This window comes from Myotis daubentonii, chromosome 3 (assembly GCF_963259705.1).
Source record: "Myotis daubentonii chromosome 3, mMyoDau2.1, whole genome shotgun sequence".
NCBI lineage: Eukaryota > Metazoa > Chordata > Mammalia > Chiroptera > Vespertilionidae > Myotis > Myotis daubentonii.
Window position 1 is genome coordinate 57,993,192 of NC_081842.1, and position 25,765 is coordinate 58,018,956.

Below are 25,765 nucleotides of genomic sequence, written 5' to 3' on the forward strand. Positions count from 1 at the left end.
GCCTCTGACAGCTCCATTTGCTAAGTCTGAAATCAGAGCCCCTCAGCGGGGCTCTGCACAGAGCAGCGTATTCGTAGTAATATTCATTAGTAATGACGAATGGGGAAAACAAAAGCTGCCATCTGGTTCCTAGTTTAGCTCCAGAACAACTTCGTTTGTTCGTTTTCTCATTCCTTAAGCCCTGACTCTATTCTGTGCCTATGGGTGACTTGGGTCGGGGGTAGGGGCAATGAGTGATGTCCTTCCGGTTCAGGAAGGGAACAGAACACTAACAAGGGGGAGGGAAGGGAAGGGACCCTACAGTCAGGCTCCTGGCCCCAAGACCCTATAAGCATCAGCTACTACAATGGGTCCCTCACAGCCTATGACTACAAAAAAACAACAGACAAAACAGATCTAGTTTGCAACCAGGGTTGTTAAAAAGAAAGTGCTTCTAACGTATCTGGTACATATTTTTGGATAATTTGCAGGACTCATAGAAGGGGACACCTACTCTTCACGCTGTGATCATAAACCACAAACCCCTGCCCAAACCTGACGCAGGTCAGAAATTCCCAGGGGGACTGAGCACAGCCAGCTTGCTTCTGCCTTGACTGCAGGGACAGGGATGCAGGCAGGATGATTTCAGCTCTAGCCCCCAGCTTACAGGGACACACTCACGGAGGCCCCGGCAGGGCTGGGGGTGACCTGCTCCTAAGGCCGTTAATCAGGAGACTTTTTGAAACAAAGGTTTTTTTTTTGTTTTTTTGCATGTGTCAATTTTTTAGAAATCAAGAAGGAAAAGGGCCAAAGGGAATACTTTTCCTTTGGATTCTCTGAAGAATGTGACACATAAGAAAAAAGGAGTTGGGGAAATCCCCAGTAGTAATCCATGTATGAAAAATTCCCACATAACCACACCCATCAGGGGCCAGCAGTACAGGACTCACAGAGCAGGGAACAATGTGTCACTTCTTTGTGTGTCAGTCTCCACATCTGTAAAATGGGGTTAATCACATTCACACTGTGGATAAGATAAAAGGAGCTGACCCTGCAGGAACCACTTTATCACCATAGAATGAAGCCCACTGTTATCATGAGGATTCCTATAACTAAGATGATAATAATATAGTCACTGAATATGGACTGGACAATTACGACACTGACTGGCAGTTATTTTTTGTTTTATTTTTCTCCTCCACAATCTCTTCTTCTCTATCATTGGGCCAAAGAACTGGTGAGAAGCTACAAAAGAAGAGCACCCACCACATATACACCCTGTGTCCTCGGGTGCCAACGACCTACCTTCTTCACCCATCGGGATGGGCCCGCCCTCTCCCAGGACTACTCCTTCCAGGAGCTCTGTGCCCCAGGCTGTCATCCCTTGCTCTCACACCATCCTTGCTCACTTTACAAGAGCAGCCTTCTCCCTCTTGGAAATGAATCACAACCAATCTCCATTCTTCATGGGCATGGGAGGACACTGGCCTAGGAAAATCCTGAGCTATAGGCCTTCCATCCATATTGCAAACACATTTTACAACTTCATTTGTTCATGTTCTCCTTTGTTAAGCCCTTACTCTATTCTATGCTCGTGGGTGACTTGGGTTGGGGGCAGGGGCAATTTCCTTCCTTGATCCCCTGTGGCTGCTTCAGGCTGTGACTGGCCCCAGTGAAGCAGAAGGAAGGCATTCTAGATGCTGGGGGGTCTGAGGCTCTAGCCCTGGCCTCACTGTGCCCTCCCAGGTGCTGGGCAACATACAGCCCTCTTGAGGCCTCAGTTTCCCCACCTGTAAGATGAGGGGTGATTACTGTTCTAGGCAATATGTAATGGCCCTTCCGGTCCTAATTCCTCCAGTTCTGGGAAATCTATTTGCATTTCCTGATTCACGCTGACTTGGAGGAAGTGGCTCGGGTCTGCCAGGTGGAGCTGAGGGGCACGTGCAGCCCGACTGGGACTTGGGGATGCAGGTGGGCTGCGTGCACCATGAAGGCAGGGATCTGGCCTGGCACCAGAGCACCCCCGGCACTGAGGAGGCATCCGATAAGCAGGCGCTCAGTGGACTCGCATCCCAGAGCAGCGCCTCCTATGCTGAGGGGGGAAGGAGATGGTGGGGAGGAGCAAGGCTCCACTCACATGGGGCGTGGAACATGACGAGGACAGAGGAGTGCTCCTTCAGAAACTGGTCAAAGTCTTCGTCGGTCAGGTGATAAACGGAGCCGCCCTCATCTGCCCAGGGAGTCTCGGGGACCTGGGGCTGTGGCGGCTGCGGACTGGAAGACCAAAAACAGGCAGAGCTCAGAGCACGCCCTGGGGCCTGAGCAGCCCGTACAAAATCCAGCCCCTTGGCTCAGAGCCCCCCTGGCTCGGCCTGGCTGGCTGCAGGGCTCACCAGGAATGCCCCTGGTGGCGGAGCGGAGGGGTGAGTGGCCTGGCCCTGCCCACCTCCACTGTCCCCTGAAAGCCCCTCGGAAGTGCTTCGCTGATGTCCCATCACGAATAGCGGGGTGCAGCGATAGCTCTCTAGGCAGCTCAGGAAATGTCGCTGCCTCCCCAGAATCTGGAGGTTTGTGAGCTTCTCAAGCTCTTTCAAACTTTCAGCAAACTGGCGAGAACAAATAGCACAGCAGAGTGGCCTTTGGAAAGCTTGCTGTCTAGCAGTGCCCCACCAGCAGGGACCCGGAGAGGGAATACCATAGGGGAGGGGGTGCACATGGGGCTGAGGAGGAAAGAGAGAGGCTGCCTCCTGGGTGACCAGTGTGGGAGGAGGTCATGGAAAGCAAGAGGGGGGCGAAGCGAACCGGGCTGGGGGTACCCTAAGTATGGCAGCATGTGGTACATCACAAAGCCTTCCGAGAGACCAGGCCAAGCTTATCTAGTTCTCCCCGAGGCAGAGCTGAAGCCGAAAGAGCCGCTTGGGGCGAGTCCAAATCCTGACGCCACCATCGCTGCCTGCAAAACCTCGGAGCCCCCAGCCTCCGTGGAGCCCGCTTCCACCCGCCCCGGGTGACTGCGTGCTGGGGTCCACGTGGCCAGCTGTCTCCTCTCTGAGCGGGAGGCGCTCCGGTGCCCTCCGTGGCTGGTGACGCCAGCTCCCCGGTGCTTCACTGCCACAAGCACCTTAATTGCCGCTTTGAAAAAACCCATTAGGACGACAAATGTGAAAAGACAACCATTGTTTCCTGCGTCTCAGAGCAGATAGTAGAAAAGTGTAAAGTTCCAGCGGCCGGGGCTGAGGATTCATGAGAGCAATGTGGTGGACACAACGGGATCCGCCACCTTACTCCGCAGCAGGGCCTGGGTGTGACGCTACCCGCCCCCCTCTCGGAAGCCCTCCTGGTGCTTCTGACCAGGCCCCGCTGGCAGCCTCAGTCATCTTGTCCCAAGTAATGGGGAGCGGCAGGGAGATGGCAACCCGTTCTCAGCTCTTGTGCATCCAACATCAAATGGGGCTGGTGGCAAAACCAAGCTTCGGAACGTCACCAGCCAGACAATGGTCTCAGACCAACACAAAGAAACCTAAATTCCTATGCTTGGGATCAAAATACCAACCCCTCCAAACACACCACCAATTCCACTGCAGAGAATTTATCTTTACAATACACTGGCACGCAGTAAAATTATGTGCATTCAAAGGTATTCGTCATAGGTGACTTGTCATAGCAAAGGCTGAAAATAGCCCAGTGTCATTGGTGGGAGATGGGTAGGTAGCCTGCAGTCCGTCCACCCGACAGAGGGCTGAGCAGGGCAAAGGACCAGGAAGCTGCTCCGCTGTCGTGGGCAGACTGCCAGGACACACCGAATAGGCCGTCCCGTGCTAACAAAGCTGGGAGAGATTTAATAAATACTTATTCACATTTGCCTGTGTCTGCATAAAGAAACGAATCAAAGTTGCTACCTCTAGGGCAGTGATGGCGAACCTTTTGAGCTCGGCGTGTCAGCATTTTGAAAAACCCTAACTTAACTCTGGTGCCGTGTCACATATAGAAATTTTTTGATATTTGAAACCATAGTAAAACAAAGACTTATATTTTTGATATTTATTTTATATATTTAAATGCCACTTAACAAAGAAAAATCAACCAAAAAAATGAGTTCGCGTGTCACCTCTGACACACGTGTCATAGGTTCGCCATCACTGCTCTAGGGGGTAAGAGGGAGAAAACAAGTGAAAGCAAGACTTTTCAGTGTATAATTTTTAAGTATCTTTTAAAAATTAATTATATGAATGGAATTAATATTAAAATAATGAAAATCCAGCAAAGCCTACACACTGAATGGAGAAGCCATGGCTTAGCAGCAGAAGCATATGCAAACGCCTGAGAAACTTCTAGTTAAACATGGCAGAGAACACACTCCCAAACCACTAAAATAACAGTACAGTTTGTTGTTGTTGCTGTTGTTTGTAAGTATGAACCCACAGGAGCACAAAGAAGGCAACCGTGAAGAGAGAAAAAAAGGAGAGTGCCATTTTAGAAGTTAGAAAAATGACTTAGCCAAACTGAGGGCAGAATCCTGTTGCGGGTGCAGAGGGTACAGGACGGGGGAGGGGGCAAGAGGATGCAGGAACCACACTCATGTGCAAAACTCCAGTGGCCTCAGAGGCACCACCCCCTTGAAGGGGGGCTGAAAACAGGAGGCAGCTGAAAGCTTGAGCAGCCGGGCCCTATCCTGCCCCTGCTCTAGCAGCCAGGTGCACACCCCCGCCCTGCTCCCACCCAGCACCCAGCAGGAAGCTTATTCTCTGGAGAGGAGGGCAGAGTTGGGCACAGTGGTGAGACTCACTGGGAAGAGGCGGATTGAGTATAGGTCTGAGGTCAAACACTATTCCTGAATTATGCTTTTTACTGTCTGTCTCCTTGGAGACTGGGGCTCCTGGTCCCTCTTATCTCTGTACCCCTGCACCTAACACACAGCAGATTTCCAACAAACGCTTTTTGAGTAAATGATGGAACGAGAGAAGATTGGTTAAAGGATCCGGAGAAGACCCAGGAAACACAAAAACTACCTTTGAATATTTCCAACTGCATCAGGAAAAGAAATTAAGGTTTATTCTCCACGGCCCCGAAAAGGAGAACCAACACCAACAAATGGAAGCCCCAGCGAAAGAACTGCAGCTCAACAGAAGACAGAACCTTCTATCCGGGAAAGAGAGCTGATCGGGGGTCAGAGGACCTGGGCTGGAGTCCTATTTCCTCCACTCCAGCTCTAGGGGCTCAAGCAACCAACTCGACTTAAAACATCAAAAGACAGCCCAGCCGGTGTGGCTCAATGGTTGAGTGTCGACCCATGAACCAGGAAGTCACCGTTTGACTCCTGGTCAGGGAACATGCAGGGGTTTCTGGGCTCGATTCCCAGTAGGGGGCATGGAGGAGGCAGCTGATCAATGATTCTCTCTCGTCATTGATGCTTCTCTCTCTCTCTCCCTCTCCCTTCCTCTCTGAAATCAATAAAAATATATATATATATTTTTAAAAACTTCTACAAGACAGTATATATGTGGGCCTTTCTTTATCTACTCCTCAGGTATATCTAGACAGATAATGGATGCGAGACAGCACTTTGTAAATTTATAAAGTATGACCCAAATGTTCCTAGATGCTCATAACCTCAATCATAAGAATCCTTCAAACAGGAATGGACAGCTTCAAAATGAGCCACAGCCCTGCTCTCCGGGGTGTTTGTGGGGCTGAGGTGACTACATCGATCCTAGAGGTGATGCGGACATTTAAGGAACTGCTGGGGCAGACTCACTGACATTGACACTCCCTTCCGATCCTGAGACTGGGTTCCCTGGGTGGTTCGCACAGATCCTTGCCTGAGGCAAGTGCCCGAGCCTTGATAGAGGAGATACAAGTCTAAGCCTCATAAGAAACTCTGCGCTTGTTTTCAGCTCTCTCTGGTGAGTACAAGAAATAAACAGGCAGAAATGGATGGCTAGGCCAAAGGGATTGCCACTTCCGCATACGCCACCTACCGAGCCTAGCGCTGCGGCATGAAATCTGCAGAGGGGCCTGAGAAACAAGCTGTCAGGAGCCCAGAGAGCCCAGCGGCCATCGCCAATGCATCTACCCCACAGCCCTGGCACGCTGGACACCGGGACTCCCTGCCCAGCCTCACCCACCCACCAGCGACACTCATCGGAGGGCAGGATCTGGGCTCTTTTCCCCGAGAGTCATCCAGAGAATTAGCCAGGCTGGACCCACTCTCATCCTCTCCACACTGGGCTGCCCTTGCGGTGGGCCATGGAGAGGCCCAGGGAAGAAGGGCAGGGAAGCAGAAGAGGTGGGTCACTGCTACCCACCAGGATTTGAGGGAAATCTGGTAAAGACTTAAAATACTGGTCCTCAGAGCTGGGTATATGTGTGTGTGTTGGAGGGGAGGAGAATCTTGAAGGAAACTCACCAAAATATCAGAACGCATCTCGTTATCTTTGGGAAGTGTGTGTGTGTGTGTGTGTGTGTGTGGGGGGGGCTTTTTTTGTTGTCGTTTAACTATATTTTTAAGTTTTTCTAGAACAATATATCTCATTTCAATAGCCTTAAAAATCTAATTTTAAAAGAGTTTTAAACAATTAAGCCAATTGGCAGCACAGTGGCATTGCTAGTTCTTGCTGGGGGGTGAGGTGAGGTAGCTCACTGGGGTCTTTCCGGAGGTCGCCTCCTTGCCCACTGTGCCGGGGGAGTGGGCTGCGTGTGTCCCCGGACACAGTGAACAGGTGGCTGGACATCTCTGGAGGCGTTGCCAGGGAGACCCAGATGCTACCTGCCTGGAGTTATCCCACCAACCTGGAGACCCAGGGTGAACCGGAAGCTGCTAACAAGGTGGGTGAGGAGAGGGAGGCATCCACCCTGGACACAGACCTGGAGGCAGCCCTGGGGTTCGGGCTCTAGCCGCGATCCATCAGAAGCTGGGTGGGCAGCATGCAGGCAGCAGGGGTAGGGACAGAGTGGCAGGCCCCAGGAGGAGATAATAACCCGCCTCAGAAACGCCACGGATATGCTGCCCTTGTCTATGGTTAGCAATTCTCAGTATGTTTTTTAAAAAAACCAAACCTATCCTTTCAAAAAGACATGAGTCTATTTTGAAACCAGAAAAGGTTAGAGAAGGGGAGGGAAGCAGACAGATTTTTATGCTCTGGTGACAAATGAGACTGTTATTTGCCGAAACCTCCCAAAGCAGAGCGCTATGCCTGGCTGCAGGAGCGGGCACGGCTGTTATCGAGTGAAAAAGGAAGATGGGGGCAGCGAAGGCCCAGGTTGAGACAATGAACATGTGTAATGGGCAGCTGCCTTCCTGGGCAGGGGCTGGAAATGAGGTGACAGATGGGGAGAGAGATAGGAAATGCTCCAAGAAATCAAAGACCCTGCATAAACACGATGCTATCGCTGTGTTTCATCTCCCGGGCCCCTGGGCACCGACAGAGGACTCAGAGTTTCGACTTTTAGAATCTAATCGTTTGTTTCTTGCGGGGTTTTTCTTTGGTACAACATTCATCCTCTTCTCCCTTTCTGAAAGTACTCGTTTTCCACCTCCACATTTTGGTAACTATTCTTTAAGCCTGGGCCCCTCGGGTAATGAGGTCAACACATAATCCAACAGGCTGGCAACGGGGGAGGGGCCGACCAGAACTCGCGAAGTGGGAGCTGCTACAAGATGGTGGTGATGGTGGGAGCTGCAGCTGGGTGGGCCCTGGCCCTGCAGCTTATCAGCTGCAGCAGCTAGGATAAGCTTCTTGACCACTGTGCTCAGTTACCTCATTCATACAAGCGTAACAGCCATAGTTTCCTTTCAGGGCTGTTCTGAGAAGAGAATCCACCTAAAGTGCTTAGGACAGTGTCGGCCACAAAGTGGAGCCCCCAAAACGTCGGCTGTGACTGTGCAAAAATGGCCACACAGCGGTTGTGACTGGTCAGTGCAAACGGGTGCCCGGCCGAGCACGAAGCAAGCAGGCGAGCGCTCAGCTGGGCCGGCCGGGAGGCTTCTAGGAGAGGTGGCCCCACCCCAGCTCCCCATCCACACACAGTCAGGGTCCACCCATCGCGCCAAAGTCAACGCTGAGCACGAGGGGCCTTCGGGTGAGGGGGTGCTTTGGGGTATTCAGGGCCTAATCACGTTACTCAACGGGGCCCACACGGCTGCGAAGAAGCAGTGTCTGTGGGGAGTGCGGGGTGAACAGCCAAGCGCTCTGCACACCTACGGCATCAGAACATTTCCAGGAGCTGCACAGCTCCTAATATGGTGCTATGTTTGAAATAAGCACGCAAACGACAATTCTATTTTCAGAGAGACCTCCGGTGACAGGTCTCAAACCTGGCATCTGGCGAGAAACACGTCTATCCACGAGACCGATAGTATAAGGGAAAAAACTCTCGGAAATGCGATCATCACAGCCAAAGTCACACCAAATCCTCCCAACTCCTGCATCCTAAACTCAGAGCCGCCCACCCTCCCACAGAGATGCAACTCAGAAACAGCTGTGTGGGCAGCCTAACAGGTCCTTCCCTTTCCTCACCCTCGTCCTCAAACCGCAGCCAGGGCCCTAGGACCAGGGACCACCCTGGGGCCTGGCAGAGGCCCCTCCCTCTGGGCACCAGCTCCCCCGCTGCTGCGCCCCGACCCCCGCCTGCAGGTAAATGCCCAACTTACTTCTTCAGCCACTCCACAATGTCCTCGGCGCTGGACCCGTAGTTTTCATACTGGAACAGAAACCGTCCTTTCCTGTAAAACGTGGAAAGACAATGTGGGCTCAAACCGGGCATGCAAATGCCATCGTGGAGGCGGCGGGCATCCGCAGGGAGGGAGGGGACTTACTCGAAGTAGCAGATGGTGGGGTAGCCCCGCACGTTGTACTCCTCCTTGATGTTTTCAAATTCCGAGGGGTAGATGTTCATCCCGGCCAGCACCTCGGATGGGAGGGAGAGCAACCTGTCCACCCTCTGCCCAGCAGACACCTCCCCTTGTCCAGGTGCCTCCTGTCCAGCTGTCCCGCCAAAAACGATGGGGACATAATGAACAGGACAAAGCCCCTGAAACTGAGGTGCAGCCCAGGGCAGCAGGGAGCAGGGCAAGCAGAACCAGCTGGGAATGGCAGCCGAACGCTCTGGGAGAGGCACCTGGGCCCCAGTGCTGCCCTTCGCACAGGTGTCTTTCACCTGCCCTGTTAGGAAGAACATCCCAGACCAGAAACGAGGCTCTGGGGTTTGAGGAAGACACCTGGCCTTGCTACTAAGTTCAAACAGGTTCTTGGGGGGGCGGGGGGGCACTGCCACCAAGGACAGATTAGGACTCTTCCTTGCCCTTGTCAACTAAGGTTGAACTCTACTCCCAAATGATGGGATCACCACGCAGCCATGTCCTCGGACACCTTCCTGGATACTTATGGCCTGTGCACCGTGGCTCCCTGTGCAACATTATCGGACCTTGCAGCTCCGTGTGGTTCTCATGATGACCCACCTGCCTAACTCTCCTCTCTCCAGACCCTGCTAGGGCTCCCCAACTCTCTCCCCCTGCCTAGGACCATCCCCTACCGCCTGACCTGACCACCATCTCCGAAGTCTGAACATGCCCTGGGTGCAGGGGTCCACCTACCCAGCACCCCTGCGTGGGAAAGAATTTTAGTGGCTGATATTGACGACAGGGCGGCTCTAAGAACAACCAGGAGCAGGGTCCCCTAAAACATCTTTCCTGGAGCAGAACCCTCCTTCTCCAGGGCAGGATCAGGTGCCCAGAAAGAGGACTCTGGATCTGCTCTCATGAGAGAATGTAGATGGAGGGGCCAGACACAGGAAGCAGGTGGCGGAGAGGAGAGGGGAAAGGAAGTCCGAAAAAGCCAGCGGCAGTTACAGAAGAGCAAGAAGAAACCCAGGAAGCTGGGCTTTGGTGAACAATACATAAGGAAGCGTGGAAAGAGAAAAAGGTAAGCAGCCGTTTCATTGGGCAATGAACTTCATTCAGGAGACGGCCTCAACGTTGGAGTCATCTGACTTTGGGCCAGTCACTCGCCGTCGCTGAGTGAAGTTCCTTGTCTGGAAGATGCCGGCGATCAGACTATCACAGGGCCCTTAAGAGAACTGAATGAGATGATCCATATCCGAGATTTTAGCACAAAATTTGTGCTCAAGAATCAAATTCTTTATTTCCTGCCAAATCCTCCCAGTGTGGCAGCCACCTGTGCCTCTGACAACTCCATCCCTAGAGGCATCGAAACTCGTCTTTCTGACTGTTTTCAGTACCTCGCACAATGCCTGGCACACAGCGGGCACACAATAAATGCTTGCTAAATCACTGGGGTTTTCCCGCCCAGCCCATTTTGGGATGCTGCAAAAATCATAGGAAAAACAAGCCTGAAACAGAACTTACTCGAAGCCCTGGGACCCCTGAGAAGCCATGCTGCTCATTTCGCCAGACTGATGCAGCAGCCTTTTCCAGTAATAATCGTCTACTTTAAAGTTCTTTCCTTTTTATGTCTAATTGATCTCCCTAGTGTCGGTGCACATTCACCATAAGATTAATCTTCCACATCCTCCTCTTTCATTACATCACTCCCGTGCACAAAACCTTTCAATGCCATTGAGTACAGGCTAAAGTCTAACTTCACACTCAAAGACATACACTCCCCACCTCATGTCTGAGTTATTCTCTCTTACAAAACCCTTCACTGCACACCTGCGGGGGCCTAGGCTTTTTCTTCTCCCAGGAGTGAGACAGGTTGAGATTTCTGCACAGGGGAGAAGTTGGGCCGAGAGCTGTCTAAGGCACCTCGCAGACAAGCAGCGAACCACAGTGGCGAGGAGGAGGCTCAGGGTCAGGAGGCTGGGTTTGAATCCCAACTCCCCACGTAGCAGATGCATTTCCTTGAATAAGTCACAGTTGTCTCTGTGCCTCAATTTCCTCACCTGCGGCCACCTCCTGTGGTTGCTGTGAAGATTAAATGAAATAGTACAAGGATCTACAACACTCAAAACACACTGTATGTTCGGTCTTTTCATTAGGACTGCTAAGAGGCTCTGCAATTCTGGTCTCATTTCCAGAACACACACAGTGCCCCTATTTTGCATCTTCCAATCCCTTGGCTTTTAAGGTGCCCACTTGCCATCTCTCGGCTCCCACCGGAGACTCATTCATCCTTAAGGCAAATCAAATCCCACCTTTCCTGGCAGCTTTTCCAAACTACCTTAGCTTATAATGAACTCTGAATTCTCTGAATTTCTGTAGCACTTCTATACCACTTTGGGGACATTTCTTAGTAAAAAAGATACATATTTTTTTAAACAACTACGTACAAACCCTTTAGGAGTTTGTGAAGTTGAATGAGGCAAAACTGGTCTCAACCTAAGGAGAAGCTGGGGCCACAGCGCCTGGCACTGAGCCACGCGTGCCTGGGGCCGTTCTGTTGGCACCACACGCTCTTCCTCATGTTTAGCCCACGTTGTGACAGGACCGATCACGGAAGCTCCACAAGGCAAGTGACATGTGAGCTAGAGCCCACAGGAGGGTCAGATTTCCGCAGACATTCCGGAAGATAAAAAGGAGGCAAAACAAAACAAGATTCGGCCCCAGAAACGGGGAACACATCGGTTTATGAACTGCAGGACACAGAAGGGCGTGATGAAGGCTGGATGAGTTTGCTGAGGTCCCTGGGAGACTTGTATGCCTAAGAAACCAGACTTTATTCAGGAGGTGCTGGAGAGCTACAGAGGGCTTCCGGCTGCATTTTTTTTTTTAATTTTTTTTTATTGCTTAAAGTATTACAAAGGGTATTACATATGTATCCATTTTATCTCCCCGCCCTAGACAGTCCCCTAGCCTCCCCTATCACCCAGTGTCTTATGTCCATTGGTTATGCTTATATGCATGCATACAAGTCGTTTAGTTGATCTCTTACCCCCCTACCTCCTGCCCCCCAACCCACCCCGGCCTTCCCGCTACAGTTTGACAATCTGTTTGAGGCAGCTCTGCCTCTGTATCTATTATTGTTCAAAAGTTTATAATGGTCTCTATTGTCCATGAATGAGTGAGATCATGTGGTATTTTTCCTTTATTGACTGGCTTATTTCACTTAGCATAATGCTCTCCAGTTCCATCCATGACGTTGCAAATGGTAAGAGTTCCTTCCTTTTTACAGCACCGGCTGCATTTTTTAAGTAGAGAGGTTGAGCTGCCCGGGAAAGTCATAGATCAGGGAGACAAGTCAACGGTCTTTGTTTTGGCAACCACCCCGTGTGAGCGAGCCAGGGCCTGACCCAGAATGGGGGCAGGGAGAGGACGGAGGCCGTGAGGGGGAGATGTGTGATGACACCCTGGCACGTTGGCAGAGAAACCGGGGGTACTCAGGAGAGTCGTGAAGAGAAGCGGCCAGTCTGCCAGGCGGGAAGATACAGACTTTTATTTTAGACATCCTGCATCTGAAACACAGGGAGAAAAATCCAGACCGAGATGCCAAGCAGGCAGTCTGGCACGTGGTACTAGAGGTTAGGGACTCAGGCTGCTTGGAGCTGCATTATGTTGAAGCTGTGGAGGTAGATAAGCTCCCTGAGGGAGAGGCCATACTGATACAAGGAAAGCGCAGCGCCAGGCCCTTGCTCCAGTGCGCTACTAAAAAGAGAGGGCGGAAAGCAGCACCATGGGAGCGCCCCCATCTAGTGCGTGAGAGGAACCGCAAGTACCGAGCAGTGGGGTGTCCATCATCTGTATCTGTGAAGTGTCTGTAGGTTACAGACCTGTCTCCACACTCCAGCCCATTTGCTCTTCACCACACTCCAGTGAGGTGAGCAGGCTTACCGTTATCTCCCCATTTTACAGATGGGGAAATGGAGGCTCCAAGGCTCTTTGCCAAGATCTCCCCGATGGTGAGTGGGAGTCTGATTTGCACAAATCTGTCACCACGACTGACCCGTTTCACGGTGTTTGCACCCAGAGGGTCCATCACGGCCAAGGTTAGCAAGAGACAGTGTAGATGTTGATCTGGCAAGGCTGGGAAGGGAAGAGAAGGCAGACGGGGACAGGCTCATTCTGACGGTGACTCTGATCAGGGAGCAGCATCCCCTGCTAACGAGGATGTCAATTAGCAGTAGCCAGGACAGACACCGATGATTCACCAGACGTCAGTGACAGCACAAAAGAGGCAGATCTCAGTCTGGAAAATGGCAAAGGCTGCGCATCCCTGACCTGGCCTGGCTTCCGTCTTAGTGATATCATCAGGTTGGATACCTCCCAAGACATCTGAAGAAGAGGCAGATTTATGGCCCTTGCCATAGACATGGCCACAAAGGGCTCAAAGATGACAAAGATGAAAAGGAGACAGAGGACGTTAACCCAGCTGGATTTCAGCAATAGCGAGGGAGCGAGCTTTTGATTCCTGGGGACTGCCAGCCCATCTCCGCCCTGTGTGTGAGGACAGAAAGAAATCCACACCTCTAGTCACCCCGTGTCTGGGGAGCTGGGGCCTCCAGATCCCTCCTACAGTGGGTGGTGTCCATAGTGACCAGCACCCTCCCCCTCTATGGAGCTGGGAAAGGGTGAGAACTTTTCAAAGGAAAGCAAAGATGCTTCCCTAAGAAACTAAGGGGAAAACAAAACAAAATAAACCTCAAAGAAGAAAACAGAGAAGCAAGGAAATGGATGAGTTCACATGACACAGATGACTTAGGCCGAGGTAAGTGACACCTGGCCAAACCTGGTACCCGGACAACCCCACTGGCTTTCCTGTAACGCTGTCTAGGGAAGTGGAAGGCTCGCATTTTCTATTTTTCAACCTGGGCCCAGGCAACCTAACAGAAGTAACCTCAGGGCTACCCTTGCAAAAGAGCCCGGTGTGAACCCAGGGCCACGGGGGAAGGCCTTCGTCCCAGAAACGTCCTTCCCACTTTGTTTTTGTCCTTAATAACTGATGCTTTGAATTCCTTTAAAAAAGGGGAACATTAATGTACATAAAGAGCTTAAAATAAAATGGACCCAGGAGTAGCAAACCACACCCTCATTCGTTCATTTATCAGCATTGGGTACCTACTATGAACCTGGCTTATTTCAGTGAGAAACTCATTAGTGTCAACTGGTGAGCAAAGTGATTTAGAACAAAAGCAAAGATGGGCAGACCTGGCCGTGGGTGGCGGGGACAAGCTCTGTGGGCGTGCGGGAGGGGCCGCTGGGTTTGACAGGTAGATGCAGCAATGGCTGAGAACCTCCCAGGAGGTGCCCGAGACTGGCACCAAGACCTGGCCTGCTTTGAAGGGACTGGCCAGGTAGTTCGTGACCTGGTTGGGGCTGGAGCTGTTGACCTCCCACTGCACCGGAGTTTGGAAGTTGAGCAGAGCAGTTTTCTGTGTGTATGCGGGGGCAGATAAGGAGAACGCTGTGGGTAATTAAAGTCTTTTCTCCAGGTGAAATAATCTTAAAATACGGTATCTGTGGAGGCCCCAAAATGTGAAGGGAAACGTCCCCAGAGTGATGTATGTGTGCCCCACGGCCAAACGTCTCCAGGCAAGTTGCTAAAAATTCACTAGTGAGGAACACGCAGGACCTTGGTATCCCCAGAATGAGGTCAAAAGAGAAAGCGCTGGCTCTTTGCAGCCCGACCTTGCAGCCGCCAGCAGAGCTGTCCCATACCCAGGTGCTGCCACTGAAACTTTTCAAATTGACTTGGAACTAATCACCAATTTAATTTGACCCATAAAGATCACGATGCAGTTTTAAGACCCAGAACACTCTTAGTGGGACTTTGGCTGGCCCCACGAGATAGCTGTTGTTTTTTTGTTGCCACCAAGAAACCTCTCCACCCGCCCCCCCCCACTCTCCCCCCAAACCCCAAACCTCTGTGGCTACGGGTAAATGGAGAAATGGACAGACACGGGCACAGAAGAGACAAGCCTGGCAGGGTGGGGAACACAGAGCCGGCCAGGACCACCAGTGACTGACCCTCAGCCCTGGGCGAGGTCTGACCGCCCAGCACCCCTCCTCTCTCACTGACCACCCTGGCTGTTCCCACTGCTCCACAGGCCCGTTTCCTCAGGGCTCCTCTTCCCCCTCAGGTCCCCTCTGAAACACCTTGTGTTCTGTCTGCTCTGCCCTGCACGACCTGCACACGTTCCTTCAAGACCTAGGGCTCCGGCTCCCACCTGGGCTGCCTCCTTTCCACCATTCTCCCTCCTCACAGGGCCCCAGGAGCCCTGGCAGCCTGGGTAGGAGACGGCCTCGGGCACCTGCTTCTGCTTCCGCTGCCACTGGTATCACTGTGCCCCTTTCTTTGCCACTGGGCTCCCCGTCATCAGGAGCCTTGGCCGCTTTGGAGCCCAGCCCCAGGAATGCCGGACCCTGATGGTCTGCTGTTGGCCACCGGCCTCCCGGCAACACCCCTTGCTGTTTTCTTAGCTATTTTGTTACGGGCCTTTGACAGGTGCTAAACTCTCCTGGTCCCAGCAACTCCATGACATCAGTTCTCAAGATTCCCCGAGGACAGGTGTCTGAACCACACGCCGGGGCAGCAGGGGCAGCAGCACAGGATAAGTCCCCCTCGCGATTTCAAAACCTGCCCTCCCCCCGCCCCTGCTCCACGGCATCTCCCCAGGGGGGAAGCAGCCAGCCCCGCCTGGCGCATGCACCTCACTTACAACGTGGCCTCGCAGCTGGGTGGCAGCCTTCTGGAAATGCGGCATTATCCTCTTGCACATGCTGCACCCTGGTCACCGGGAGGAGAAAAACCAGACTTGGTTACTATGGGCGCTGGGCCTTGCGCCCCGCCCTCCCTCCCCTCAGGACCACCTCTCCCCACAAACATGTACCCAGCCTCCAGGAACACATAGGAACTGGCGGCAGAGGCGCTGGCCCCCAAAGAGCTTACATTCATGAAACAGGACAGAGCCCGGCAGTGACAATACACGTGGGAGGGACGAAGCAAATGTGGCACAGCTGGAGGAGGGCAAGGCACTGAATCACTGGGAGCCGACAGGGAGCTCAAGAGGAATGCAGGGAACCAGAACCGGTGCCAGGAGAACACCCGCTTCATGCACAGCGGAGAGCCTCCCCTCCCCACCCAGCCAGGGGCTGCAGAGGAACCTGGATCGGATATCATTAGAACAATGCGCAACCATGACACAGGGACGTTTGGGACTTCTGTGCCTCTTCTCCTGCATTAACAAGGGTAATTGCTCGGTGACTGGAGGCAGGCCTGCCACGAGAAAGCTGGCTGTTGGCCCCATGGGGAGAGCGCCAGGCCAGGATGACACGCCTCGAGTCCCCGTCTTCCCTCCACTTGCTGGGTGGCCCTGGACAGGTCACTCGGGGCTGCTGTCCTTCTGGCAAATGAGAAGGTTGGACCGGACAGTTCTGACATTGGAGGATTCTGTGATGTTCTTGGCTCAGCCCTCTCTGGGGTTCTGTGGTCGGCCAGTCACAATCCTCTCCTGGGGTGGTAAAGCCCCCGAGGCTTGGGGAGCTCAGGGCCAAGACAGCCAGGCCCCAAACATCCACTACTACTTCAGAGTGAACTTGTTAAAGCCCCTCCTCCCTCCAACCAGAGCGGGCCGCACCTCAGTGCGGGTCCTGCAGAACACCAGCACCGTTTCCTCGGATGTGGACGTGCTGACACGCAAGGCTGTCTGACAGCCACTTGGCTGCAAAGCAGGCTTTGAGATGCATCTGAAGGCTGCAGACACCAAAGCTGCCCGGAACCCCACGTCAGGCTAGATCTCATCTCAGCATGGCACGGAGCAGACAGGGCCACGCGGCAGCAGGCTGACAAGTCTAATCCGTGTTGAGTGAACGACTTGGTAGGTGTGGACAGAGAGACAGAGACACTGGGGAGCTGTCGGCAGGTCAAACTCCCCAGGACCACCCGAACCTCCCAATACCAAGTCTACTGGACAAGGTGCGATGCATGATACTTTGACACAAAACTCGAAATGCCCACGACCCCCTCCCTGACATTCCTGCCTGGCAGACAGATGAAGCCCCTCACCCCCAGCATATCAGCCTGGGCTTCAGTTCATGCCATCAGTTCAGGCTCAGACTCCGGGAGACTAGGAGAGCAGAAGCTGTGGCGAGGTCAGGCCGCAGGGTGACCCCAAGCATCTGCCCTCGGAAGACAAGATGTGCTCTCCCCTGCCCGGCCGGCGTGGCTCAGTGGATGAACATCGACCTGTGAACCAGGAGGTCACGGTTTGATTCCTGGTCAGGGCACTTGCCCGGGTTGCAGCTGATCAATGATTCTCTCTCATTGGTGTTTCTCTCTCTCTCTCTCTCTCTCTCTCTCTCTCTCCCCCTTTCCCTTCCTCTCTGAGATTAATAAAAATAAACAAACAAAAAAGATGTGCCCTCCCCAGGAGCTGCCACCATAGACAATCCCCACAGCGTCATGAAGGAAGAGATATGACACTTGTCAGGGGGCGTAGCAGCTCCCACTGTGGGATTCTGAGGGCAGGACGAAGGCCCACTTCACTGGACACAGTCCTCCACCAGGTGGATGCCACCCAGTGGGTACGACGTGAGGCTGCACAGCAGAGGAAGGAGCACGGCTCTGGGGAGCACCTCCCCTTGACTGTTCCTGCCTATATGGCCCTGGGCTACTGACGTAAGAGGCCTGAGCCTCCGCTTCCCTGCAGTAGGAACAGCACCTGCCCTGCAGGCTGAGGGACAGGGCCAGGCATCCAGCAGAGGAGGCTCAGTCAGCACCAGGCCTGCGGGCTTGCCTTCTGGCCCACGAGGAAAACAGTTCCACAGGGGACGGAGGAGGTCATTTCACAACCCAGGGGAGAAAATAGGGGGCACACTTGCAGCCCTTTGTCCACTTTTACTCAGTGACTTGATGAGATGGGAGGACTCTGACACCCACTGTACTACACTCATCAGTCAGGAGCCTAATTTATTACCTGTCCCCACAGGTGTGGCCTCTCTCTCCCAGCTCTTCCTGCTGCAGTCTGCAGCAACATTACTACCCAAACCCTCACTGAGTGGTGAGTCAGCCAACTGTCCCCGTGGGTGGAGGCCAGCAGGGGGAAGAAGTTTTGGGGGAAGAGGTCATGCTAGTTCCCAAAAAGAAAGCTGGTACCTATCTGAGTTTATCTTCCCACTGATTCAATGGGAGGAGGGGAAGAGATAAGACTCAGTAGCCCTCTCAAACCCTACAGGTTAGAGCAGTCAGCCTATTATTTTCTCGTTAATGCAGCCAACAAACATTCACTAAATAAACCGTAGGTCCTGGGGATCCAGATTCCTTGTCACAACTAAAGGCTCACACAGCCTCTGAGTTCCTTCACCCCAAACACGATCAAAGGCTCGGAGCCCCAAATGGCTCCCCAGTTAGAGAATTGGTCTGTGTACCAGGCATAAGCTCAATTATGAGGCCATGGAAGACCTGAGTGCTAGCGCAGAATAAAAGCACAACTGTGTTTCATTAAAACCAACAGCTAAAGAATCCTGGAGTTCCTCGCCTAGGACCCAGGAGGCCATCTAACGCGACCCCCCCACCACAAATCTGAACTTCACAGCTATGCGTTTCCTCCCTCCCTCCCCCACTAACTGCCATGACACCTACAAGGAACCTAACTTTTCCCACCCAGCTTCCCATTTTGTGACGATAATGCCCACGCTGGCATTGCTGCCCACCGTGATGAGGAGGATGGGCACACTGCCAGACAGCCTGGGAGTGGGTGAGAGGGATGGCACATTCAAGTGCAAACTGCGAGGAACCCACTCTTTGTTAGGGATGAACAGGTGTCATTATACTGATCCCGTGGTTATACCAGGATCCTGCTTGTGACACGTGCTATCTACTGACATACACTGTTTTAGTCTCTCTTAACCAATGTGTTGAGTCCTGAGAGTTCGGACATGAACCAAAGGAGGGGGTTCATGTTCTCAAGGGGCTGTGTAGGCAGGACAATCCTTAAGCAATTCACAGGTAGGCAGTTAAAAAGACCCCTCCAAGGAGAAACAAAAGGGGGTGAAACCAACCAGTGAGTGTTATAAAGAGAATGACCTGGGGTTAAAGTACGGAGCACTCTAGGCAGAGCCAGGTCTCCTAGGAAAAGAGGCACAGGCAGGCACACCCCTGGGGCCAGCGAGGTGTCTGTGGGGAGGGCAGGTGGGGCCACACAGTGACCAACATGAGCTGAGAGAGGCTGTTGTCATGGTGAACAGCCCACGTCAGGCAGGACCACCAGAACCCCACAGAAGAGCATCCGCTGGGGAGGCATGGTCACCAGGGTGGGAGTGGGAGGGGCCTTTGCTCAAAGAACTTCTCAGGAAGAGGGACTTTCAAGAGTCAACAGAACCCCAGTGCCACAGCCCATGATACCCAACTGAGCCACAGAACCGCCCAGGCACACCCACCGCCCACTACCCACAGCCCCTCTTTCTCCAGCTGTCAGGCATCTGGCTGTCATGAGGGGCATGTGATGGTCACTGAGTCGTGGCTGTAGGGGCCTCACACAGGCTCTGGTTCATTGTTTCCTAATCGGTGGGTCAGGACCCACTAGACTACAGGGGTGGCCCAGACGGGAGATATCTGAGGCTTTGGGGGACATACTGTCACTACTCAACTCTGCTTGGAAGCAGCCACAGACAATGTGTAAACAAACGGACGTGGCTGTGTTCCAACAAAAATTAATTTACAAAAAAGGGCAGCCAGCCTAGGGGCCAGAGTTTGTCGACCCCTTATTAGAGGGTTATGAAGTAGTTGGAAGAACCAATGACTTCTTTTAAATAAAACAGAATAAAAAAGAAAATATCAGTGGGTACTACATTTGGTAGAGTATGTAGTAAAGGTTAGTATGATTCTGTGAAACTTTTGTTTCAGCTTGTTTACATGTAATTTATGTATACTTATAGTACTGAGTTTCAATGAAAAAATTTTAATGCTGTGAAATACGTCAAAAGTTTGAAGGCCATTGCTCTGATACAACCCCTTCTTTTCCAAAAATAGAAGCCGAGGAACAGGGAGGTGAAGGACTTGACCAAGTTCCCCAGCTCACTGGCAGTACACCTGGGGTTAGGACCCAGGTCTTCTGGTTGTCATCTTAGCGATCCTTTGCTATTCCCTATGGCCTCTTGCTGTATCCAGAGACCGAACCACTTTCTCCCTGGTCCTGACTCCCGTCTCCTCCCAGGTGGCACCAGGAGAGGTGTGCAGGAGCTAGAGCTGGAGGAGTAGCTGCCCAGCAGCTGCCAGGAGCCAGCAGGGCTCCGGGTGGCGAGCCGCGGCAGCACCTTGGAGAGCGCACCGAGACTCCAGGGAGGCCTCACCAGGCACAGAGCTGGCAGGGATGGGAATTCAGGCCCCCGGGAGGCAGAGGGGCAAGGGAAGGTATCTGAGAGGAGACCTGAGTTGTGGCTGGGTGGACCTCGGGGTGAAGAGGGCAGAAGAATGCCAATTTCAGCAAGAGAAAAACTGATGTAGAAGCAGGAGGGAGAAAAGCCAGATGAAATGGTCAAAATGAAGGACAAGAGGCACAGATGGTGAGATGGGATGAGCAGCGTGACTTGGGTTCTAAGTGAGAAACCGGGGGCCTGTTCCCAGTCTCCCCGCCCCACAACCCCCAGCTGCCCCGCCAAGAATCTGAGTAACAAGCCCTGGCCCAAAGGAGAACAGTCACTCACACGGGGCATAAAACATCATCAGCAGCGGCTTCTCTTCCTTCTTCAGGAGCCGTCTGAAGTCCTGAGGCGCAAGCAGAGAACACCACAGGTCACACCCTCCACCGTAACAGAGGCCCGTCCCCAGGGACCACAGTGCTGAGAGGGGCAGGCGAGCACTGCAGAAACCCCACTGTCAGATTTGGGGGCTGGGGGTAAGAGTCATGGCGTGTCAGGAGCCGAAAGAACCCCAGAGACCATCTCTTCTGAACCGCCCTTGTATATTACAGATGGGGAAACTGAGGCCCCAGCAGACAAATGGCTTTCCCACGGCCACCTCCTGGGATGAAGGAGTCGGGACCAGGCTACCAGCTTTACTTTCAGTTCCACCTGAACAATTAAACGTCTACAGGGAGCTTTTCATGCCGCATGAGGCTGTCGACCAAGCTGCCCCTTCTCACGTGGGCTATAGCGGTTGTGCTGTGATGGGTGGTTGTTTTCACGTAGGCCTGACATGTCAGACAGGGATCTGGAACATGGGGTTAACCCACACCTGCTAATCTATTCCACTGGCCCCAGCCCGGCCCCCACTACCCATGTCCCCAGAGCCCGCTGTGAGCATAGGACAAGACATGCCCTCCACCCCCAGGAGGTTACAAGCTACACTGACCATGGGTATTTGTAAAACCCATAGAGAACAGTGCCCGGCCCACTGTTAGGCAATATAAAATTCTTGGTTGAATAAATACAATCAATGTAAAAAGACGAAGGCCACAACAGTGCTAATGGAGAGCCTTCTGCGAGAGCAGGGCAGGAGACCTTTCTTCCCGCGAGAGCCAACGGTGTTCAGGAAAAGGCAAATCTATTAAGGACGGCAAAGAAGCGCCACGACAGAGCATATTTTGATTAAGATAAGCTCCTCTAACCAGTTTCCATAGGAGAAAATTAGAGGTTTTTCTCTTCTGAACAATAAGGAAAATAAGAGGAAATTTCAAAATGCTGCTTTCTGGTATCAACAAGACGTTAGGTAAATAGATGGTGGTACTACAACCTCACAATAGAATATTGCTGCATCATTGCAAACTATGAAGAGGGGTATTAAATGTCACAATAAGATGTGCATGTTACAATAAGTGGGGTGGGGGAGCAAGTTACAAAACAGCATATAACAGCTAATGAAACTTTTGTTAATATTTATGTACCGCATTATGTTGAAAGCCTAAAAGACTACAGGGAATACCAGCAGTGGTATCTCTAAGGGAAGGGATGGAGTGATATTTTTCTTTCTTTTACCCTTAAGCTATATTTTCTAAAAATTCAACCATGAATACACATTACTTACAATTTTTCAGCTAGATAGAGAAGATTACAAATATTTTATGGGAATTTAAAACATTTTATAATAAATTCTGAAAATGTTTACTCTTTTTTATATAACTAGAGAGTGAAGGCACTCATTTTTAAAATTTTTATTAAATTTATTCAGATGACATTTGTTAATAAGATAAGTTTCGCTGTAACCGGTTTGGCTCAGTGGATAGAGTGTCGGCCTGTGGACTGAAGGGTCCCGGGTTCGATTCCGGTCAAGGGCATGTACCTTGGTTGCGGGCACATCCCTAGTAGGAGGTGTGCAGGAGGAAGCTGATCGATGTTACTCTCGCATCGATGTTTCTAACTCTCTATCTCTCTCCCTTCCTCTCTGTAAAAAATCAATAAAATATATGTTTTTTAAAAAAGAAAAGGCAGAACTATTTCTTAAAAGAAAAGAGAAAAGATAAGTTTCAAGTGTACAATTCTATAATATGTCATCTGTATGTTGCATAGTGTGTTCACCACCCAAAGTCAAGTCTCCTTCCATGACCATACATTGGGCCCCCTTTACTTTTTTAAAAAATATATTTTTATTAATTTCAGAGAGGAAGGGAGGAGAAAGAGATAGAACATCAATGATGAGAGAGAATCATTGACCAGCTGCCTCCTGCATGCCCCCTACTGGAGATCGAGCCCACAACCCGGGCATGTGCCCTTGACCGGAATCGAACCCGGGACCCTGCAGTCAGTAGGCCGACACTCTATCCACTGAGCCAAACTGGCTAGGGCTACTTTTTATTTTTTAATTGATTTTTAGAGAGAGAGGAACGGAGAAGGAGAGAGAGAGAAACATCAATGTGAGAGTGAAGCATCCATTGACTGCCTCTTACACCCCCCCGACTGGGGATGGAGCCCACAACCTGGGCATGAGCCCTAATAGGGAATCAAACCAGCAACCTTTTGTTGCACAAGAAGACATGCAACCAACTGAGCCATACCGGCCAGGGCTGGCCCCCTTTACTCTTTGCTACCTCTCCCCACTCCCCTTTTCCCTGATAAGCACCATACTGTTGTCTGTATCTATGAGCTTTTCCTTTGTTTGTTGCTTTCTGTTTTATATACATGAGTGAAATCATATGGTTCTTGTTTTTCCATCTGACTTATTTCACTGAGCATGATATTCTCAACATTCATCAATGTTGTCAAAAATGGCAGTATTTCATCTTTCCTTATGGCTGAGTAGTATTCCATCATATATACATATACACCACATATTCTTTATTCACTCATCTATCAAAGGACACTTAGTTTGTGTCCATGTCTGGCCAAAAGGCACTCATTTTAAGACAGAATTTGTAACTCAATCTTTGACCCTGACTTGGGATGGAGGATGCAAACACTTTGAAAATGATCTGGAATCCCTACAGATAAAACCTGGTAAAAGGTCTGAGAAGAAACGTTTTTCTGAGCCTGTCACAACTTGGTTTCATTTCCTGAGTAATAACAAATATAACTTTACATTCAAAGATGCTTAGTTACCTTCAGTAAGGATGGATGACAAATAGGAATCGGCAATTCAACTTGCATTTGGAACTTTTAGTTATTTCATGGGGGGATTTGATTAGCGAAAAAGCAGCTGTATCTATATTTCTACATGAGAGAAGACGGCAGAAAGTATAACAAGAGGACTGTCTACAGACGTGAAAAAGTATTTGCTTACTATTTCTAGTCACAGAAGAGCGATCTTAGGAGCCTGAGGACAGGCACATCTTGGGGAGGGAGGCACCAGGCTATCACTGGGGAGGGAGGCACCAGGCTATCACTGGCCAGGGGCTAAAACTGCATATTATTACAAGATCTACCCAGGAGCAACATCTTTTTGAGCTGTTTGTTGTTGCATAGCTATAGGCACAGGTGCCACCAACTCCTGGCACTTGACATGCTTCTTAAAAAGGAAAGAGAGTCAAGGCTGTATGGAGACGATAACTCAGTACCTCCAACCCCCCCAATCCTAGCCAAACCCAGAAATTGAAGCTTAAAGAGGGTAAACAATTTGTTCAAAGTTACACCATGCCTCAGAATATTAGAGACCTAACCCAAGCCTCTGGAAATATAACCCAAACCTCGCAGATGATTCTTTAAGAACAACAACAAACTCAAACCCACTTTTTTAAAAAGCAAAAAACACAAAGTCGATTCCAGCAGCAACCAGATTACATAACAAGGAGAGGACATTTAAATAGATATTCCTATAAGGAAACTCTAAACATGTTAAAATACATTAAGAAAGAGTTCATGGAGGAAGCTCCCAGGCAGCCTGTGAGGCTGGGGAGGAGCATAGGAGAGGAGGGTCCTGGCCCAGCTCCCCTGGGGGAAAGCACAGCTGGTCAAGAACACTCCGCTTCTCAGCTGCTTGGGCACCTGTCCCTGGGAGGCCATGGTTCAGGGGACGCTTCCAGCGACCATCAGAACGGATGGGGAATATGTTACCTTTTCACTGTCAATGTGAACCACATCTTTGGCTCCAGGATCTTCCTCCCACAGCGGGGGCCCTTTCGGATCCTTCAGAAAGGCCACTATGGACTGAGGAAAAGAAGACAGAAGGCAAAACTCAATTTAGCCAGGAAGAGGGAGGTGGGGGGAGATCCAGGTGCCTGGAAGGCAACTGCATGCGGCCTATGGGCATACACTTGGGAGTGTGCCATTCTGTCGCCCACTGATGTCACTGTGAAGCCCCTAAAAATGCACCCCCTCCACCAGGCCATTTTTCAGCCACATGACACTTTGCTCTGGATCCATACCTACTGTGCTTCTCCATGGAACCAAACAAGGAAATTTGAGACAATCAGTTGGCTTATTCAAACCAGAGATACATTCTGCTAAATCCCACCTCCTCCAGGAAATCTCCCTGATGGGTTTGAATAAAGGTCTCCAGCTCTGCCCAGAGCAGATACTTTCACTTTCATGCAGCCACTAAAAGCGTTCACCACAGTAAGTAGGTAATCACACCTACTTGTAACCTGCCTTGTATTTCATGATCTCAACTGGGTGAGAGAGCCTTAACCCTGACCCTCCTCTGTGGAGCTTGGGATGGGAAGCCCCAGAGCAGGGGGCCCATCTCTGTGGCCTGGTTGCTGTACTTCTCTCCTTGGACTCCTGTCTAGACGGCCCAGGATTGAAGGCCGGACAAAGAGCTTCAGGTATAGGGTTGAAGTAGCCTCTGTCACATGGACAAACAACTCCGGTCTCTGCTTCCTTTGGGAAGGACACCGTGGGGCGGGGGCCAGGGGGCAGGTCCCTCCACCCGCCTCCGACCTGCCACACGTCACTGATCCAGGACACCCACAGGACTCCCTGTCACTCTGGGAAATGGTGCTCAAAGTCTGAGAACCAGGAATGGGTACCAGAAACTAGCCAGGCCTCCATCCCTCCACCCTGGAGGGAGCTGCCGGCCTCTGTGGCAACAGATGGAGACCTCAGTATCCCCCAATTTGATGCAAGATTCTGCTGCTCCTGTCCACTCTGCTCAAACTCCAGTGAGCACGGGATGAATTAGGCGTGTCCCTGTGTATGTTGGGGGAGGGAGGGAGGTCTGGGGTGAGACAGGGAAAGACCTTCTCAGGTAGGCTACGCGTGAGGCTTATTTCTGGAAACTGCTATTTGGAAGGAGCTATTATAGGAGAATGGGGCACAGCCAAGACTTGGAAGGATTTCATTCAGGTAATGCTCCCTGTCCATCCAAATGGAGCTCTGAAACACCTCCTGGCAAGAGGAGGGCGTTTCCACCAAAGGCAGATGGCCTTTCCCCACTCCCTTGTCTAAGCTACACTGCGACAGTACAGGCCAAAATGGAACCGGCAGGGCCTTCCCGAGACCCACGCTCACCCGCAGCTGCAGGGGCACCTG

At 51.5% G+C, this 25,765-nt stretch overlaps 1 protein-coding gene across 1 annotated transcript in view; it reads right to left on the reverse strand.

The window, feature by feature from the left end:
• Positions 1 to 25,765, reverse strand: part of PDIA5 (protein disulfide isomerase family A member 5) — an 84,402-nt gene that overhangs the window by 21,244 nt on the left and 37,393 nt on the right. Inside the window, exons 6-11 of the mRNA XM_059687664.1 lie at positions 24,350 to 24,442; positions 20,573 to 20,633; positions 15,589 to 15,656; positions 8,795 to 8,886; positions 8,630 to 8,701; positions 2,117 to 2,253 (exon numbers count right to left, since the gene is read on the reverse strand). Of these exons, the coding sequence (XP_059543647.1) occupies positions 2,117 to 2,253; positions 8,630 to 8,701; positions 8,795 to 8,886; positions 15,589 to 15,656; positions 20,573 to 20,633; positions 24,350 to 24,442 (523 nt within the window). The remainder of the gene's footprint in view (positions 1 to 2,116; positions 2,254 to 8,629; positions 8,702 to 8,794; positions 8,887 to 15,588; positions 15,657 to 20,572; positions 20,634 to 24,349; positions 24,443 to 25,765) is intronic.